Genomic DNA, 18753 nt, shown 5'->3' on the forward strand with positions numbered 1-18753 from the left:
CACATTCATCTCATGGCGTATCATGACACAATCATCAATAGGCAACAACTTTATCGTTGCTTCAAGACTCGTCTTTGAAAGAAAGACTACCATTTTTTTTAAATGATAAAAGAGGCCAGATTATAAAACAATGCCACTATCCACATGATCCATTTGGACATGGATTATGCTTAAAGATATTTGCTGGCCATAGCTTTAAGATTGTTTGTTTCAAATACCTCAAGCATTGGTACTTCTTACTTCAAATACCAAAGGAAGAATATGCATAAAGAGGGTACATGTGTATTATCATTAAGCAATATGTCATAGAAAATATTTATGTTTTCTAAATTCTAGAATATTTGCATTTAATTTTGTTGCATATTAAGTGATATTGTAATTTACAATCAAATATTTAATCAAACTTGTAAATAACTCTTTAGCTCTTATTTTGATATCAGTCTCTATTATTCATCTTTAGTAAGCGAGTCTATAATAACAAGTAAGATCAGATTTTTGAAATTGCTATTAGGGATCAAAACCTAAATTTTGACCATGTATTTTATAGTTTGGAATTTACTAGTCTAAAAAATAAAATAGAAATATTTTTAAAACAATTAAAAATACAATATCAATATAATCATTTTTTATACCATCGTCATATATAATATAAATTCATCTTAGACATACATCTTAATAAAAACTTACAACATTACGTAGGTGAAATTTCACATAAATTTTCGCAACTCAATCTTAAATGATCGAAGAAAATTCAATTGAATCATTTTTAATTTATAAAAACAAGGAGAAATAGAGTAAGATATGAAATTTCAGTTTCATTTATCATAATCAATTTATAGATCGTAACTGACAAGAGTTATGATAGTTTTTGGGCGGGAAAAAAGAAAAAAGTTACTTCTCGAGAGTCGTTTTTGGCCAGAAGTTTTATCGTAAATTGAAACTAGTTGGGCCAAAACAGATACCGAACACCAAAATGGAAAACAAAAGAAAAAGTTGCTTCTCGAGAGTCTTTTTTTACAGGAAGCTTGGAAAGTTTTTAGCGCTAACTGAAACTTGTTGGACAAAAACATATACCGAACACCTGAGTGGGAAACAAAAGAAAAAGTTACTTCTCAAGAGTCTTTTTAGGCAGATAGCTTGAAAATTATTTTCGCGCGAACTGAAACTAGTTGAGTCGAAACAGGTACGAACAACAAAGTGAGAAACAAAAGAAAAATTTATATCTCGAGAGTCGTTTTTGTCAAGAAGCTTACAAAGCTTTTAGCACAAACTGAAACTAGTTGGGCCAAAAAAGATACCGAACACCTAAGTGGAAAACAAAAGAAAAATTTACTTCTCGAGAGTCATTTTTGACAGATTACTTGAAAATTTTTCTGAACGAACTGAAACTAGTTGGGCCAAAACAGATATCGAACACTAGGGTGAAAAACAAAAGAAAAAGTTACTTATCAAGAATCATTTTGGCACAAAGCTTAAAACTTTTTTGCGTAAACTAAAATTAGTTGGGCCAAAACAGATATCGAACACGGGGCCTGAAACAAAAGAAGAAGTGACAAGTCACAATTGTAAATACAATTTAGGTGTAATTGGATCATTAAATACTAAAAATTTGCAATAAGGTTTGTTTTTCTATTCTTTTTACCTTGTCCTTGTAGTTTTTGTTCTGTACTGAAGTCTGAAAATACAGCAGGTGTCTGTTCATATATACAACTTCACCGATTAAACAAACCAAATTTTCCGGCCATTAGCATCGCTTTCCGGTGAAATTGGCTAATCTCTAAGCTTTCCGGCCAGGTAATGATCATCGATTTTTCACTCACTTCTGAATTTTATCACCGAACCGGAAATTTTCTGATGTTTTGTATCTAAAGTTGGGATTTTTGTTGTTTAATTTTTCAGATCTGTTAAATGTTGAATAACTGAAGGTAGAATTTGGAGTTTCAAAAAAAATTTGGTAATTTTTTAATGTTACTTTGCGTGAGATTTTGAGATTGCATTTTGTATTAACATAAGAAAATGGAGGATAGTGTGAGATCAGGGGGTGGTGTATTGAAGAAAAAAAGCTCATCTGGCTGTTTAATTATTAAAAGGAAAGATGATAGGTTGGGCATAGGAGGGATCAGTTCTTCAGGGGCTTCACAGAAGGTGAAGAACAGGCCTAAGTTGGTAATGAATGAGTATGAGTCGAGTGAGGAGATATCAGAGTCAATTCAGCGAAAAAATGGTCAAGTTTTTAGTAATGGTTCTGTTTTTTATGGAAGAAGTGGTGTTAGAGATGGTGAATTTGGTAGAAATATGAATTTGTCCAATTTCAACAAGCATGAAGAATGTGATACGAAAATGCAATCGAATGTGTATGGTGATGATAGATTTAACATGGTTGAAAGAAGAGGGGGTTCGAGAGAGTTTGGTACTGAGTCTACGAGTGTAATGGTTGAGAAGAGGAAGCTTTCATATATGGATATTTCAAGTAGTTTTTCCGGTAGTAGGTCAAAGGGAGATGGCGGTGGATTTAAGAGAAGGTGTGGTTTATTAGACGATGGAGTGCATATGCCCATGTCATTGCCAAGAGAAGCCTCTCATGAATCAATCAGATTGCAAGGGAAAAATGGGGTATTAAAGGTTATGGTGAATAAGAAGAAGATCGACTTCAGGCCCAAGGAATATGATCCTGTGGAAATTGAAGGTAGAAAAGGTTCTTCGTCGGCAGATGTTGTCAAAAGGAATTTTCAAGTCCGTCCATCCTTTTACTGGGGTCCTAAACGACCTGAAAAGCAACCTTTGTTATTTCAAACAGAGGGAAATGAGCTGAAACCGCAAAAACCTTTGTCGGGTAAAAGCACCCATTTAGTGGCCTCTGAAAAAGATGAGACTGATACGTCACTAAAGTTGGCACCTCCTAGTTTGCAGCCTGCTAGCTCAGCAATGTGTGTGCTGAAGGAAGAAAGCAGGCCGTTGGCGTCTGAAGATGTTACCCCTGCTAAAAGAAAAGATGGGAAAGTGAATCGAGGTGGGAGCACTGAGAAGCAGAAGTTGCGAGAACGAATAAGAGGAATGCTCATTGAAGCTGGATGGACCATTGATTATAGACCAAGAAAGAACAGAGAATATCTGGATGCAGTGTACATTAATCCTAGTGGAACAGCCTATTGGTCAATAATTAAGGCCTATGAAGCATTTCAAAAACGATCTGAGGTAGATTCAGGTAAAAGCAAACCTGATGGCAGCTCTTGTTCATTTGCTCCAATATCAGATGATTTAATTAATAAACTTACCAGGCAAACAAGGAAAAAAATTGAGAAAGAAATGAAAAAGAAAAGAAAAGACGATGACCAGAGACAAGATCCTAAACAGACTTTTGTGAATGAGTCTGTGTTGGGCATATGCAGTGATCAGCGTGAGAATAAGTTCAATAACTATATAATGAAGACAGATAAGTTGCTGCAAGGAAAATTACATGCATCAGACCAGGAGAGTGGGGATAATTCAAGTGATAACTCATTGAAGGTAAGGAGACTTGTGCAGGATATGGCTGGAAAAGCATCTGTTGGAGTTGCTTCTAATTCAATACACGGAAGAAGAAGTAAATTAATTGGACGATGTACATTGCTGGCCCGTCATTCTGACAAGGGGGAATATTCAGATAGTGATGGATATGTTCCATATACTGGAAAAAGAACCTTGTTGTCCTGGTTGATTGACTCCGGAATATTAAAGTTGAGACAGAAGATTCAATATGTGAACCGTAGAAAGACAACAGTAAAATTAGAAGGTTGGATCACACAAGATGGTGTCCACTGTGGTTGCTGTAGTAAAATCCTTCCAGTTTCAAGATTTGAGCTCCATGCAGGAAGTAAACGACATCAACCATTTCAAAACATTGTTTTAGAGTCTGGAGCTTCCTTACTAGAGTGCTTGGTTGACGCATGGAATCAACAGAAAGAGTCTGATCGCCAGAATTTCTACAATATAGACATTGACGGTGATGATGGTGAAGATGATGTTTGTGGTATTTGTGGTGATGGTGGTGACCTTATCTGTTGTGATGGTTGCCCATCAACTTTTCATCAGAGCTGTCTAGGAATACAAGTATGTATCAATCAGAATATGCTCTCTTTACCTCACTGCATTTCGTATATCATTGTTGCTCTGTATTATCAATTTATCAGGGCTGGAGCCACTGTTATTGTTTCGGGTGCAACCAGTAGTGTTGGACCAGTGACATCCCCATGACCTGTGTTTGTATAAAAATTCATTTAATATGTGTAGATAATCTATCTAGAACCCAGTTAGCTACAAACATTGTGGTGCAGGACTCATGAACTAAAAATCTTAGACCCGTCTCTGGATATCGTCATAGTTCTCCACACACTTTATCTTTCCTTTGTGTGACGTTAATTATTGTAACTTTTGTACTGATATTTACCAAATGAAATTTTAAGCATGTGAATTGACTTATCCCCATACATAACTTGGAACTTTGTAATAGAAGAACTTTTGAATTTGATCAATGAGGCAAAGCAGGAGAAGAAAAGAAATCAGAGGTGGAAAGGGGTTCTTTTTTAATTTCCGTTTATTATCTCTGTCCTAGGCTAAAAATAACAAAAATTGGTAAGAACTTTAGTTTTGAATATCCAAGGTTGTGGCCTAGTGGTCAATGAAATGGGTTAAGAACTATGGTCTATGAGGTCTCAGCCTCCCAGGAGAGACAATAAATTAGGTGATATTTCTCCATCTTCCTAGTCTTGGTGAACAGAGTTACCTGGTACTTGTAGTGGGTGGGAGGTGATAAGTGTATCATGGAATTAGCAGAGGTGCGCACAAGTTGGCTTAGACACCCCAATTATTATAGAAAAAAGAATTTCTTAGTTCTGATGCAAGTCATCAGGTGAATTCATTCCTTTGCTTTTCTAGATTTCTCTGGAGTAGGTCTGCACTATCCATCTTAGCATGATATTGTCTTCATTGTCCATTTGTGGGATAGTACTGGGTATGTTATCGTTGTTATACTGTCCATTTATAGTTGATCAATAAACCTTGAGAGAGACTATAGAAAGGGGTCAAGTTATCTGATAAGAATCAGGTTACTTAAATAAAACCAAGAAAATAATTCGGAAGATAGGCGAAATTTGAGAATAAAATCCCCAAATTTTGAAATTAATTGCCAAGAGTCCTTATTGATCTTAGCATTCAAATTTCAAACATTAGCGATTAATACTAATTATGATAAATAACAAATTCATCCCTAATATATATAGGGGGATACTATCCCAAGTAGCATGAGATTCAAATCCTACTTTTATGGAAATAATAATTAATAAAACCTAACTAGGAAACCTAAAACTAGGAAATCTTCTAAAAATAATATCTAAATTCCTATTCTAAGAAATTATGGAAAAGTGCCAAAATGGTCACCACCAAAATAGTCATTTACACCTGACTATTTCCACCCAACTTGTGTGAGAATTTAAATTCTCGCTTGGGCAGAAGCCGCAATCTTCTTCTGTTTGGGTTTGGACTTTTTTTTTTGACATAGGTAACTGTTTCTATTTCTGTAACACAGTACATCCCATGTACTGAAACCATATTTCAGAAGATCTCGAAATCTACAATCCTATCCTTATAATGAGTCTAAGACATCAATGATAGAGACAGTATCATTAGAGTATATCTGGTTACACCAAATATATAAAGTCAAAATATAACTCATTTTGACTTGTATTATGTTCTGTATTCTCAAAAACTCTTAAGGTTCCTCTCCTTCTATATTGTCCACCACATAGTTGTAGGTACAATTCTCCAGTTGTTTCTGTTCTTAGTGGTACTCCTGGTTCTTCCCAAATATGTAATGCTTCTGTGATTTTCCTGGCATGGACCAAGATATGTTTTTGAGATAAAGGAATAATCTCCAGGGTTGACTTGTAACCTTGCAATATATAAATAGACGGACCACTATTTCTGCAGTTTCCCACTGAAAAAGCATCTGGAACATAAAGGGATCCCTTTTTTCATCAAGTTATCTTGTGTCAGTACTAAAGCAGGTTACTTTGTGTGGAATTCTGGCTTTCCAAATGTGTTCCCAAGGCCATCGGAGTATTTGCTGGTTTGGTTGGTTCATCTTCCTATAGGCTGCATTTACTTTAAACTTTAACCATAAAATGTGTAGCAATTAGCCGATTCTTCTCCACAATTCTTGTACTACTTCTTGGGCTCTTCTTCCATGATAAGCAACATCTTGCTTTCCCACTGAAGCACAATAATCTTGGCTTGCAACTCCTTAGCTTGAGACCATGACGATGTCTTCTTAGGGATTCTATAGCATCATTCTTGTCCATCGAGCTATATCATCTTCTTTACCTTGTAAACTTAAAAAACAAAAGAAGAAAAAAGAAAAAAAAAAGGACCCAAGTCACAGAAGACTATCATTGATAAAAATAACTCTAGGAAATTCCTGATCCATGATCTGCGGTGTGAACTCTGTCAGCTGACATCTTCTGACCAAAACTCTTCAGTTAAATTGACTATTGAACTGTTCTATAGATTAACCGTATTCCCTTCCCTCAATCTAATGAACTGTTTAAAATTTTGCATGTGTCAACCACAATATGGAAGACAAAAGCCCATTACAATTACCATGTTAATGAACATTGTTTTTAGGATTTTATTTACTTGCCAAAAATAATTATTAGGATGATAATTTCTTAGGGAAGTTCCTTCTCTATCCAGACATATCAAAGAATTCAACATGCTTAAAGTAATTTACTTATATCATGTTTGTGAATCTGATGACAGATGAGTTTTTCCTCTTACTCTTTATTATCATGCTTTCCAATTTGAGCTTATAACAGAATTTTCATTAAGCAGCAAGGCATTTAACATACTTCCACTTCCGCTTGGTGCAGATACTTCCTACTGGCCTTTGGCATTGTCCAAGTTGCACTTGCAAATTTTGTGGGGCTGCTAGTAGAAACCCTGCTGAGGATAGTGAGACAGTAGTCCACGAATTTCTTTCTTGCAGCCTCTGTGAGAAAAAATGTAAAGTGTATTCTCTGGGAGTTTTTGTACATTTACTTGTCTACATTCGAGCTGGATTCTTAGATTTCTCTTTGCAGATCATAAATCATGCAGTTTGGAGATGAATGCTTTACCTGCTATTTCCAATAATCCATCTGGTACATTTTGTGGGCAGAAATGCCAGGAGGTAGTCTCTTATTCTGGTTGTGAGTTCTTTTTATTTATGGTGTATAAGTATAACATATTAAGATAATGAAGCAGAGGTATCAATTAGTGGAAATCATTTGAGAATTAACTTTACTTTTAAAGTATGTTCCACTTTTTATCCCAGAGGACTCAGCATAAGCTCCTATGCACTATTTTCACTATCATTCACAGGTACAAAACCGTTGAAAAGAGATGATAGAAGAAACATTTTCTTGTACTTGTCAGAGGATTTGCTTTGAATGGCCAAATCTTCTCTACTCCTCCTTGAATGCCTGCTTGAATGTGTAGCATGTTTCATCTTCTTCGGCATCTTTCTGTTTCTCCAGTGATTAGTGCACTTTAATCAAATTTAGAAATTAAGGGGTCGTTTGGTAGGTTGTATAAAATAATACTCAATAGAGTGTATTAGTAATGCATGTATTAATTATACTTAATTGTTTTATTTTTTATGCATTGTTTGGTTTGGTGTATTAAAAATAGTATGTATTGTATAAAAATATTTATTAACAAAAGTGTCCTTCACAATTATGGTGGAAATATGTAAAAGTACTTTTGAGGGGTAATTGAGTCTTTTATCATACTAATGCATGCATTAAATCCTTTGCATTACTAATACCTAGAAATCAATGGTATTAGTAATATACAATAGAGTGTATAACTAATGCAAGGTGCTAGAAAAAATGCACCAAACAAGGAATTCCTAATACATATAATTAATGCATGCATTATTTTTACTTATACACTCTACCAAACGACCCCTAAGAGTTTAGCAAGAAATTCAAGAGAAACAAAAGGAAGTAAAGGTAAGATGCTTTTTTGTGGAGTCTCGACTTTTAGGTGATTGACATAATTCGACCTGTTGCTGCAAAAGTAGAAATGTATAAAATGGAGCCATTTGCAACTTATCAATTGAATATGAGCGCAAGGAGTTTAAGTCTACCCTCCTCTTGACTTCTTGTACTTAGATTTCTTGCTGGTTTCTAAAACATCCTGCAATTGTACGCATTGAGGATGGTTGCTTGAGATGGTTCTTACATGTTCTGCGTTGCCCTATAGATACACCAGTCCATAGGTGTGAAACTATGGTATGCAAAGGCTTTAAAAGGAGATTGGGTAGACCTAGCTAGAGATAGGGCACAATAGAAGAAAAAGATCCATATAGGTGATAACTACTAATTGAGGATGCATTATAGACTTGGATAGAACTTGTATATTATTATTAGTATAAGTATATTATGTATAGCCGATTAGTATTTTTCACTTTTATGATATGATATGAGCTTAAATGAAGAAATGAGTATTCATATAGCCGACCCTAACTTGTTTGGGATTGAGGTGTTTTTTTTTTTTTAAAAAAAAGTAGCCGTAGTAGTAGTTGTTGTTGTTGTTTCCTCATAGTGATCCGAGAAGTGTGAATTTTTCTTGATAGTTTGTGTTCCCCAAATTTCTAATGCTATATTACATCTGATACTTCCCTCAAAAGGCCATCTTTTAAAAATAAATGATATATGTCTTAGGATTCTGAATATATTCATCATCATTCTAATAGTTACAACATGTAGTGTCTAAACCATCTGTATTTTATTTTCAGAATATCAAATATATCTGTTTGATTTTTTCCAAAACAAGTCAACTGACTGTTGAATCGAAAAAAGTATAATCAAATCCTGATAGAAGGATTTACAGTTTAAGATTAAATCTTGGCAACTTTGTCATATACTTTTTTTCCCCATGCAATTATGGTGAAAGACTGTTTTCTATATATGTGCTTCTCTTTCTTTGCTTGTCTTTTTTATTTGCTTTTCATTGTCTGCCTCATATCAGAGTTGGGATCTCCCATGGGATTTGTATTTTTATGTCTTTTCTTATTGGTCTTCTCTTGTTATGCAGCTGTATGACCATCTACAGAATATTCTTGGTGTCAAACATGAACTTGAAGCAGGATTCTCATGGTCCCTGATTCAAAGAACAGATTTGGACTCAGATACTTCTCATTACCCCTTTCCTCAACGGGTGGAGTGCAATTCTAAGCTAGCTGTTGCACTGGCTGTTATGGATGAATGTTTCGTACCCATTGTCGACAGGAGAAGTGGGATAAATATTATTCACAACGTTCTCTACAACACTGGGTATGCAGTTTTTGTAGTTCTGTCTAGTGTTTTAAACTTGCCTAATATAAAATTTATGGATGCCCATTATTTGTTTAACCTGAGAAGGAGAGCTAGCGGTCTGATTTGATTTGGCCATTTTGGTTTTCGCATATAATCTTTCATACTTTTTTTTGTTGCGTGTGCAATTTCTACATTGGGTCCATGAAAGCTATATGTATACATGTGTGTGTGTGTGTGTGTATGTATATATATGTTTTTGAAAAGTCAAAACATAGAATTTTGGTTTATGTTTTCAGATAGACTATCATTCTTTTTAGAAATTTGCAATTGTACCTTTTTCTCTTGATGCTTCAAGACAATGAGTTCCATCCTTACTAGACACATCATTCATCTTTCATTTTCACGTCTAAGTTTGTATGGCCGACTGCTAGGACGAAGCAGTGCAGAGCATTTTGATTGAGAAGAGAGGCCTGCGCTGTTAATAATTGAACTTCATTTGATCTAGGTTGAGGCTCAGAGGAATAAAAAACAACGTACCCAGTGTGATCATAAGATGTTCAGAGGAATAAATAAGAGAATTATGGCATTTTAGGATTACTTTTCTGTTCTTTAATATTTTTCCTCATCCTTTCTATTTCTCCTCAACTTCATGGAGGAAACAGTGCATTCTATTCATTCGTCATCTTGCCCATGTACACTTCCTTGAAACACAGTGATCCTCCTAAAATAATGTTTTAAAAAGAAATGATATATCTTTTCCTTCTCACTGTCTTTTGATTCTTTCCTTCAACTGAATTTGGTTTTCATTACTGAGTGGTTATCTGAAATTGTTCTCTTTCCTCTGAAGCTCAAATTTAAGTCGGCTGAATTTCCGTGGCTTCTACACTGCAATTCTGGAAAGAGGTGATGACATAATATCTGCTGCATCTATAAGGTATGGATTTCTCAAATTGTTAATATGTTACTATGCGAGTTTGTTTTTCAGATCTGAAGAGGTTGGGCACAAGATATTATGGTGTGTTGTTTTAGAACTAAATCATATGCAATGGTGTTCCTTGCATACATGATTATGATCTTTGATAAAATTTCATTTGTTTTTTTAGCACATGCACTGATTAACTGACCTGTGTTATCCAACGAAGCATTCCTTTATCGTAGTTGGACTGTATCTGTCTCATCTTTTCTTTTTAGGTGTAGCTATTGGCTCTAGATTATTGGCTGAAGGAAATTCCTTTTTCGTGTCGTAACCTTATGAGTGCTATCTAGAATGATGATTGCATGTTTTTGTACAAGTAAAACTCCTAGCTGTTTTAACGAGTTTCTTTTGGTTTAATTTTTATTCCCGACCTTGGCATTCATGTAGAAATGTAGGGAACTCTTCTAGTCATCAGTTTCCCAGTTTTACTTAATTGTTAAAACTTGCTTTCCCTTTTTCTTATGCGTCATCTGTGCTTGTGCTGTGTTTATTCATGCCTTACCAATCAGTAAATAGTGTTTTAACTGGTTGTCTGTTAGGATCCGTGGAACTCAACTTGCAGAAATGCCATTCATTGGGACCAGGAATATATATAGGCAGCAAGGGATGTGTCGTAGACTTTTTGATGCTATTGAGACAGTAAGCAAATGACTGTTGCTAACTATACTTTCTTTATTATTCTAATTCTTTCTGCAATTTGTATGCATGTAATTTTTTCTTAAGGGTAGCATATCAGATCGACTGCTGACGTTTCCCATGTTCCTTTATGTGCATGCTACTCCTATAGTAAATTGTTTTGGTAATTCATATGAATGAATTTATCAGAGAGGGAAGTATCCAAATGCTTTTCAGGGCTGGCAGTTTCACTCTTCCGAACTAACATATTGACAATTGATTCATCCTTACTAAAAGTAGCAAAAAATTTATCAAAGCCTACCTATATTTTGGAACATTGCCTGCAAGAAGTATGTCAAAAATGTGGCTTTAGAGAAGTGTAAAATGTTGTAGGACAAAAGCTGTCTCAATTACATTCACTTGTATTTAGAATTATTGGAAGATCTTTTAAGTTTTTAGCCGAAAGCACATATATTAAGAAACAGTTGTATTCTCAACTTGAGTAACAGTAATATCGTTGTGAAACAAGAAATTCCAATGATATAGCTTAGGTTGTTGTCATCTTGTTTTTATTTCCCACTATGAGGTTTAATGTTGTCCAACCTCATAAGGTTTATTTTTTATGAATGCCACAAAGGTTATGTGAGTGCCATGCCTGTTCTAATTGTCCTGTGCATCTGTGCAAAATTTGTTTAGAAAATGCTACAGCATGTTCATCACCTGCATTGACTATGTCCTGTATATGCTGTTAATTATGAGACCAATGTTTTTTACATCTTCCATCCAGGTCCTCTCTACTTTAAAAGTTGAGAAGTTGATCATTCCTGCTATATCTGAGCATCTGCATACTTGGGCCAAGGTTTTCGGATTCGATGAACTTGAGGAATCAAACAAGCAAGAAATGAAATCCATCAGTATGTTGGTGTTTCCTGGTACAAACATGTTACAAAAGAAGATACTGAAGAAAGATGTGCAAGAGGGTAATAAGATAATTATATATTCATGTGTCCTCTTTGTTTTTCTGTAGCATCTTGCTCTTTTAGCTAAGAAAATCTTTTCTTTCGGTATTTGTGACTTAGACTTGTACTACATTTTCTGCAGCTTGTGTGTTACAGCAAAGTCATCCTCCATCGCCTGTTTTGGTTGAAAAAACGGATCAGGAATCATCTCTCAGGCGTGGCGGACATCTGCATGATGGCGTATGTGTGAACATCGTCAAAAAACCTGATGACAGGTTAGGTCCAATGGATTCTGACTCTCCAGTTTCTGCCATTCAGCTAAGTGATAGCAGTGTGGTTAGAGCAGAAGGTGGTTGTTGCAAGTCAGACACCCAAGTTTCCAGTAAGGAGGTGGAGAAGAATTTTGCTGAATCAGCCACAAAGTGGATGCTCTCTTCTCCTCCATATGGCACAAGTGACAGCAGGCCTGATACTGAAGATGCAGCACTAGGTCCTGGAAACATTGTCAACTCTGGTATAGAGCCTATCAATGTAAAAGTTTAGAAAGAAAATGCATTTGTCTTATATAACACCCTGATCTTGATTCATAGCTGAAGTTTCTTCTGGGAACATGTCGGCAGTAAAATAGATTGAAGATGCTTCTGATCGTTCTGTCCACTAATAACACCGGAAAGATATTTGGGTGGTTTCTGTAGATAGCTGTTTTCTAGACCCTGCTGTCCAAAGTGCTTGAAAAGAAGTCAGCAGCAATAGACATATACCTTGACCCCCTGTGGATTTGGTAAGGCCTTTACAGTCTTACTCAGTGTAATTAACCAAAGCATATATGATGTGGTAATGAGCTACATGTGGCTCCAAAACAAGCTTCCGATTCTAAATGCACTAGTGATGCAATTTATGAATGAGGGCAATTTGGATTCCTCTGCAGTCAGAATTAGTGGAGAAGTTTCTTTTCAAAAAGCTGCAATTCATTCATCAAATGAAACTTCTCGCCATTTACTGCTTTAGCGAATAATGCAAATCATCAACTTGGCTCTTCTGGATCTAAATCCTTTCGATAACAGTTTCTGAAGCCAAAAGTTTCTCTTGTTGAGAGGATTGTCCAATTTTCTGATCCTGGTTAGGCAAAAATATTGAAGTAATTGTGATAGACTTTTGTCACTGTTTCTTGTTCTGCTGATGCTTCTGCACAACTTGGTGGTGATGAAAAGATTGAGAAATATGCTTTTGTTAGTGTTCTAATCATACTAGTTATGTTGTTTGGAGCTGTTTGGGTTGGTTTTCTGTTGAACTGATTCTTGATGCTTCCTTGAGAGCTTTGTCTAAATTGTGCAAGAGGCTGTTTGTAGCCGGGTAGTAAAAATTACTCAGCAAGGGTATTGGACTAATTGGTCTAAATTATATGCTAGTTTCCATGTGATCTAAGTGGAAGTTGAAATCAAGTTGGCTGGCTATGGTGGCTTTTGAGTAGGTGCATTGAGCAACACAATGGCGATGTATGTGATGGCGTGACGAGAAATGAATTCAATTGTTTTGTTGGAACATGTTTCTTGTGTTGCCGTCTAGACAGATTATTACTTAACTATAGTTAGTCAGAAGATGCTTGGGTGAAAATTTTGGAGAATTCCGCCGACTTTATCGGTAAATGAGATTCTGAATGTACATTAGATGATCCAACATTCAGTTTTCAAGGTCCTTGAGATCATTTGAAAGGATAGTTTCATCCACATCTGGTTCAATTTTTGTTTCTCTCTTTGAAGGCCTTTTTCTGATATGATATGAAGCAGAAAAAACTAGTGTATAAAGTATTCATACTAAAATTGCTTTAGGATGTGGATGTTGAAATCTTTTATATAAATATTATTTGTTGGCATTGCCATAAACATTCTCGTTCATATAAAATCTCTTTTGTTTTCATTTTACATTGTCTTTGTTCTTCACATTGTATCCTCTTTTGACCTGATCTAATTTCGAGACAACTTAAAGAGACTGTTTTCACTGCTTAAACTTTGTGATCCATATGTCCTTGTGATCTAATACGTTTTATCATTGCTTCAACACTTCTCTCCTCTTATTTTACACCTAATTACATTATTTTACAGTCACGCTTATGTCATTTGATTTGATTCGCCACTCAATGAAACTCACACTTTAAGGTGGTCACTGCGATGACCTAGCCAACCACTATTTAATACACGATAGCTTATTGTTACTGGCTTTTCAATCAAGCACGATAATAGATTGAGTAATTATTGCGACATTAATCAATTTACCTCTTAGATCACAAGTCTCGAAAAATAATTTTTCATTAGCGTGATTTTTTAAAAAATAAAAAATAAAAGCAATGATGAGTACCAAATTGAGTTGTAGCAAAAGTTTGAGGGTCAATTTATAATTGTAGATACATATACTTACACTCAAAATAGGACTTTGCATAACCTCCCACATCAAGAGCTAAAGACCTTTCTCTTTTTTTAGCCCAAATTATTTACTTTATATTTGCTTAAGATGTTGATAATCTATGCAATTGAGTATTTGTTGAACCCCACAAGTATGTTGTGTTCAAAAATGTAAGAAACTCCATAGTAATCATTGCCTATCAACTGTTTGCTAAATTGTCTCAAAGAAGTTTTAAGCCAGGACATTGACTTTCATCATCAGTCATTTTCATTTTTAACCCTTTTATGCTGTGTGGACTGCATAGATGTATTCAAGATTTAGTTTTTATGGGTTCCTACAACGACCTCAAGTTAATACTAAGTTCACCCTTGATGTAGAGCTTTGTTACTGATTGAATTCTTCGATGTCGTTCGTGTTCTTGAGAAGACAACTAATTAACTTGTCTTGTATACTCAATTCTCAGTGTAACTTAAGAATATGTTCATATTCCTCAAGATCCACAAGAGCTAATCAAGCAAATGATTTTTTCGAGGAGGATAGTAAACCACGTCCTGTTGCTGCAGATTTTGGTGGTGGGGTTTTTCATCTTTCGCCATTGTATAGGGATGAGAAATATTCGTTGAAAGATTGCAGGATTGAACTAGTGGATAATGAGACTTGGAGTGTGTCCTCTGGCTTAGCTGAAGTGTGGAGAGGAAATACAAATGTTGCTTCGAAGAAAAATTCTTCATTTAGTCCAGAGGAAGATGTTGATGATGCGGTGGCTAATTATAATGATGAAGATCCTGATTTTGACGATATTGAGGATTTGAGGATACGCGGTAACTTGTTTTACAAGCTTGATAAAGATTCCAAGGAATATGAAGAATATAAGTTCGATTTCCATAGAAGGAATAAGAACAAGAATAATGGAGATGACTGTCCCAAAGAGAAGGAGAAATCAAGTGACGTTTCAGCTTCTGGGGTCGAGAAAAGCCTAAAGGGTATATATGAGAAGAAGCAAAGCAAGAAGGACAAACTGCTGTGTGACTCTGACTTTTCAGTGGACAGAGATGATACGAATAACCTGCAGGATTTTCAGCTAAAGAGGTCAAGAGTTCCAACTTTTAATCAGCTTACTGCCCCTTATCATGAGCCGTTTTGTTTGGATATTTTTGTCTCGAAAGGTTCGGTCAGTGCTAGCATCATCCATAGAGCTACTAGCAAGGTCGTTGCTGTGGCACATTCTATTTCCAAGGACATGAAATTTGACTTGGGATCGACCAAGAATAGAGCTACTTGTGCTGCTGTTGGGGAAGTTCTGGCTCAAAGAGCTTTGGCTGATGATATTCATAATGTAATTTATACGCCAAGGACGCGGGAAAAATTGGAGGGGAAACTTGAGATTGTTCTTCAGTCCATTATTAACAATGGCATCAATGTGAAGGTAAAGATTAAGCAGAGGAAAACCAAGAAACATGGCTTCCAACGCCCAACAGCTTAGGTGGCCATCCTATATTACTATTCATCAAGGCAAGAATGTTGTAAGTATCATCCTCATGGCTTTCGATGAAACTTGATTTAGGAAAGTGAATCAGGTCTTTTGCTGTAGAAAGTTGCTTAATCGGCACACTGACGAGGAGTGGAATCATGCAAGATTTAATAGTCCAGTACTAGTATTTTGACAAATGCAGATGCAATTAAAAGTGACAAGTTTTATCAATCCTGACAAGCTTGCAAACATAGTAGTAACTGGAACAAGGTTAGAAGTGCATTACCCTTTTTGCAAGATTGCAGAACATTTCCCTAAATTCATTGTTAAATTGTTGGAGAAGTTTCAATAGTAGTTACAAACTTGGGAATAATTCTTTTATTTTCTGCATTTTGCATTCTTTTCGTGAGAAAACATTGCTGTTAATGTAGAAATCTGGTTTACATGATAGCTTTATTTGTAATTAGTATGATAAAACGTCCAAAATATTTGGCGATTTCTGAACAGACAGTCTGAGACCTTAGCACACCCTTTATCCATATAGGATCAACAAAATTTTGTTGATCCATTTATTTGTTCAAATGCCATATGCTGAGATGAATTAGTACATTTGTGTTTGATTTCATGCTCCTGAATATAGGAATCAAGCTAAGCTGCTGTGTGCTCATACTTTGCTGAAGAATGGGGTGTCCAAAAGAAAATACTAGCTTATGAGCAAAACAATTTATAGCAATAAACCACACATACTTTTGCATTGAATTCTTCAAAAAGTAGAACATTTTGTATCAGTTTTACATCAGTCAAAAATGGAATAACAAAAATAAGGTCATGGTCTTCATGTTCAATCATCGGCAGTTGCGAGTTGCAGAGACAAAAGCTCTTCTTCAGGTATAACTCTAATATGGCAATCTGATCTGGGATAAGCTGCGCATAGTAATGCATAACCTCTCTCCACAACATCATCACTTAGCATACCTTCACTTTGATCCACATTCCCACTTAGAAGCTTTGCTGGACAAGTCATGCACACTCCTAGCTTGCAGTCGTATGGTACGGACATGCCAACGTCAATTGCCTTTGACAAGATTGTCTCATCAGGTTCAACTTCCAGCTCTGTAGTTTTACCTTCATGTTCTACTATTACTTTATAAGCTCGAACTACACTCGATACTCGTCGGTTTTCTCTTCTCCTGACTGACCAAGGACTGTTTAGCTTAATAGCAGCAAGATTGGCTTGTTTTCTTGATGGAATGAGAGTGAGAGATGGAGAGGTTGTTAATTGAATTGTTGCCATTGTGAGTGAGGAAAATGTAAGAGTCAAGGTTTTGTTGGTGTGGATAAGATGTGTTGATGAGAAGATAAGGTTCTTTTGGTGGAAATTTGGGCTGTGTGTTTTGTTGGCCTTTTACCAATTTGGGCTATAGTATGGCTCTACTTATTGCCTTTAGCCTTTGCTCATATATGTTTGACAAAATAGTTTGCAACTTATGGTTAACTAACCAATTAATCCTACTTAATACACCACTAATAAGTAAAAAAAGACATTTACATAATAAACATGTGATTCAATTCAAAGATTTGCATATAATTATTATTTGTCATCAATGAGGATGAAATACAAGTTTAAACAAAATTATTTTTCAAATATATCATTTCGTCCCTAGAAAATAATGTCAATATATCGAGAGCTCTAGCTGATAATCTTATTGTACAAGAACAAGCTTGATATTTCCGCGGCGTACCAAAACATCCTTCCCTCCACGACCGTTCACACCTTTCGGCACCGTCACGATTAGCTCCCCGTCCGCAAACGCAGCCGTAGCCAGCTCCGGCTTTGTGGACGTGGGTAACCTGAATCTCCACGTGTCCACGTTCAATTGGTCCAACATCGCTTCACCACCATTTCTCACTACTACTATCTTCGTAATCCCCGGATGAATCTCCACTGTTTGTGCCCTCACGTTACGAATATTTTCACCATGCTGGTCCATTTTTGCCATGAAACGGAAGAAATCGGGGTTTTCTACCACCTCGACATCCGCGTCCGACGGGATCGGTAATTGGAGGACTTTGCTGAACACATGAGGCAGTTTCCTGAGTTTTTTTATGCTGTTTGGTGCCATTACTACGACTGTTGAGGCAAGATTGAGTACAAGAAGAAAAAAAGAAGTAATTGGTATCAATACCTTGGAGCTAATTAATGGTTACGTTTTGTTGCATGGACAAAAAACGATGGACCCTCATGCACTACTTTTGTAGGTTACAAATGATAACGTGAGAATATTTTTTTCCTTTTGTTAAATTATTCAATATTTAAAGGTTTTAATAGTATTTTTCCTTCTTTTTTTTTTTTAACATAGTGTTTGAACAAATAATGTCACATAAATTGAAATGAGATGATATGCTAAAAATGACCACATGAGAACCATTCGATATTCAAAAACATGATTAATCCAGATTCTTTCCGAGTAGATCTACTAAAGGGTAAATAATATTATTTTACCACATAATTCTTTCTCGAATAGATTTACTGCGGATAAATATTGTTATTTCATTTCAATCATTCGAATAAAAGACTTCTAATTAAAGATTAAAAAAATTGTAATCATCTTACCACACCAGATGGAAACGACATGACGGGAATAAAGTGACACGAATCCAAATCTTGATAAAATGGAATCATTTTAGTGAATGAATGGCAGGACTTGTATGTTTATTATCCCCTTTTAGAAAAACAAATAATTTAAACTTAAACTTTAATTTATCATTAATTGAATGAAATTTGTAGCCACATAAATATTCAATGTGTTGTTTTTGTCGAAATAAATATTCAATGTGTTGTTATTGTCGAAACAACCTAGTAAACGATACTCGTTGCCTATATAGGTTTGATTTCCCTTTTTTAGAGTTTTGGAGTCACAAAATAAAGAATGGAAAATTATCAAAAAATTTATGCGTACTAGTCCATGAATTTTACTAATTAATATGACTTTTTTTATG

The 18753-nt window shown here is 35.5% G+C and overlaps 4 protein-coding genes across 8 annotated transcripts; 2 read left to right on the forward strand and 2 right to left on the reverse strand.

Annotated features, from left to right (window-relative positions):
- The first annotated feature begins 1569 nt into the window (after positions 1-1569).
- On the forward strand, positions 1570-13804 carry LOC101268353 (uncharacterized). Its single transcript, XM_019212743.3, has 10 exons — positions 1570-1794; positions 1900-4089; positions 6903-7035; positions 7113-7201; positions 9112-9350; positions 10180-10266; positions 10848-10947; positions 11711-11903; positions 12025-12396; positions 12473-13804. The coding sequence occupies exons 2-10, from the start codon at positions 2017-2019 to the stop codon at positions 12508-12510; spliced, it is 3324 nt and encodes a 1107-aa protein (XP_019068288.2). The 5' UTR covers positions 1570-1794; positions 1900-2016; the 3' UTR covers positions 12511-13804.
- A 484-nt stretch (positions 13805-14288) lies between these two features.
- On the forward strand, positions 14289-17083 carry LOC101254165 (uncharacterized). Of its 5 annotated transcripts, none has more exons than XR_011220306.1 (3): positions 14289-15805; positions 15874-16023; positions 16394-17083. XR_011220306.1 is itself a non-coding variant. In XM_004233964.5 (2 exons), exon 1 carries the CDS (start codon positions 14686-14688, stop codon positions 15763-15765), a length of 1080 nt encoding a protein of 359 aa, XP_004234012.2. In that variant the 5' UTR covers positions 14289-14685; the 3' UTR covers positions 15766-15805; positions 15874-17083. The 5 variants fall into 5 exon arrangements, 3 of the variants coding, with proteins under 3 accessions (XP_004234012.2, XP_010317393.2, XP_010317392.2); XR_011220307.1 differs by having other exon boundaries at positions 14289-15794; XM_004233964.5 differs by having other exon boundaries at positions 15874-17083.
- Positions 16477-17047, reverse strand: LOC101254454 (ferredoxin C 1, chloroplastic). The gene has a single exon (XM_004233965.4). The coding sequence runs from the start codon at positions 17045-17047 to the stop codon at positions 16595-16597; it is 453 nt and encodes a 150-aa protein (XP_004234013.1). The 3' UTR covers positions 16477-16594.
- Positions 17084-17456: 373 nt separating the features above from the next.
- Positions 17457-17876, reverse strand: LOC101268648 (uncharacterized). The gene has a single exon (XM_004234185.5). The coding sequence runs from the start codon at positions 17874-17876 to the stop codon at positions 17457-17459; it is 420 nt and encodes a 139-aa protein (XP_004234233.1).
- Between the last annotated feature and the right edge of the window lie 877 nt (positions 17877-18753).

This window comes from Solanum lycopersicum, chromosome 3, assembly GCF_036512215.1.
Source record: "Solanum lycopersicum chromosome 3, SLM_r2.1".
In the NCBI taxonomy this organism is placed as follows: Eukaryota; Viridiplantae; Streptophyta; class Magnoliopsida; order Solanales; family Solanaceae; genus Solanum; species Solanum lycopersicum.

Coding starts and splice junctions, on each gene's coding strand:
- LOC101254454 (XM_004233965.4), bottom strand. CDS start 17,047: ATGGCAACAATTCAATTAACAACCTCTCCATCTCTCACTCTCATTCCA.
- LOC101268648 (XM_004234185.5), bottom strand. CDS start 17,876: ATGGCACCAAACAGCATAAAAAAACTCAGGAAACTGCCTCATGTGTTC.
- LOC101254165 (XM_004233964.5), top strand. CDS start 14,686: ATGTCGTTCGTGTTCTTGAGAAGACAACTAATTAACTTGTCTTGTATA.
- LOC101268353 (XM_019212743.3), top strand. CDS start 2,017: ATGGAGGATAGTGTGAGATCAGGGGGTGGTGTATTGAAGAAAAAAAGC. Junction 7,036..7,112: donor CAGCCTCTGTGAGAAAAAAT/GTAAAGTGTATT, acceptor TTCTCTTTGCAG/ATCATAAATCATGCAGTTTG. Junction 9,351..10,179: donor AACGTTCTCTACAACACTGG/GTATGCAGTTTT, acceptor TTTCCTCTGAAG/CTCAAATTTAAGTCGGCTGA.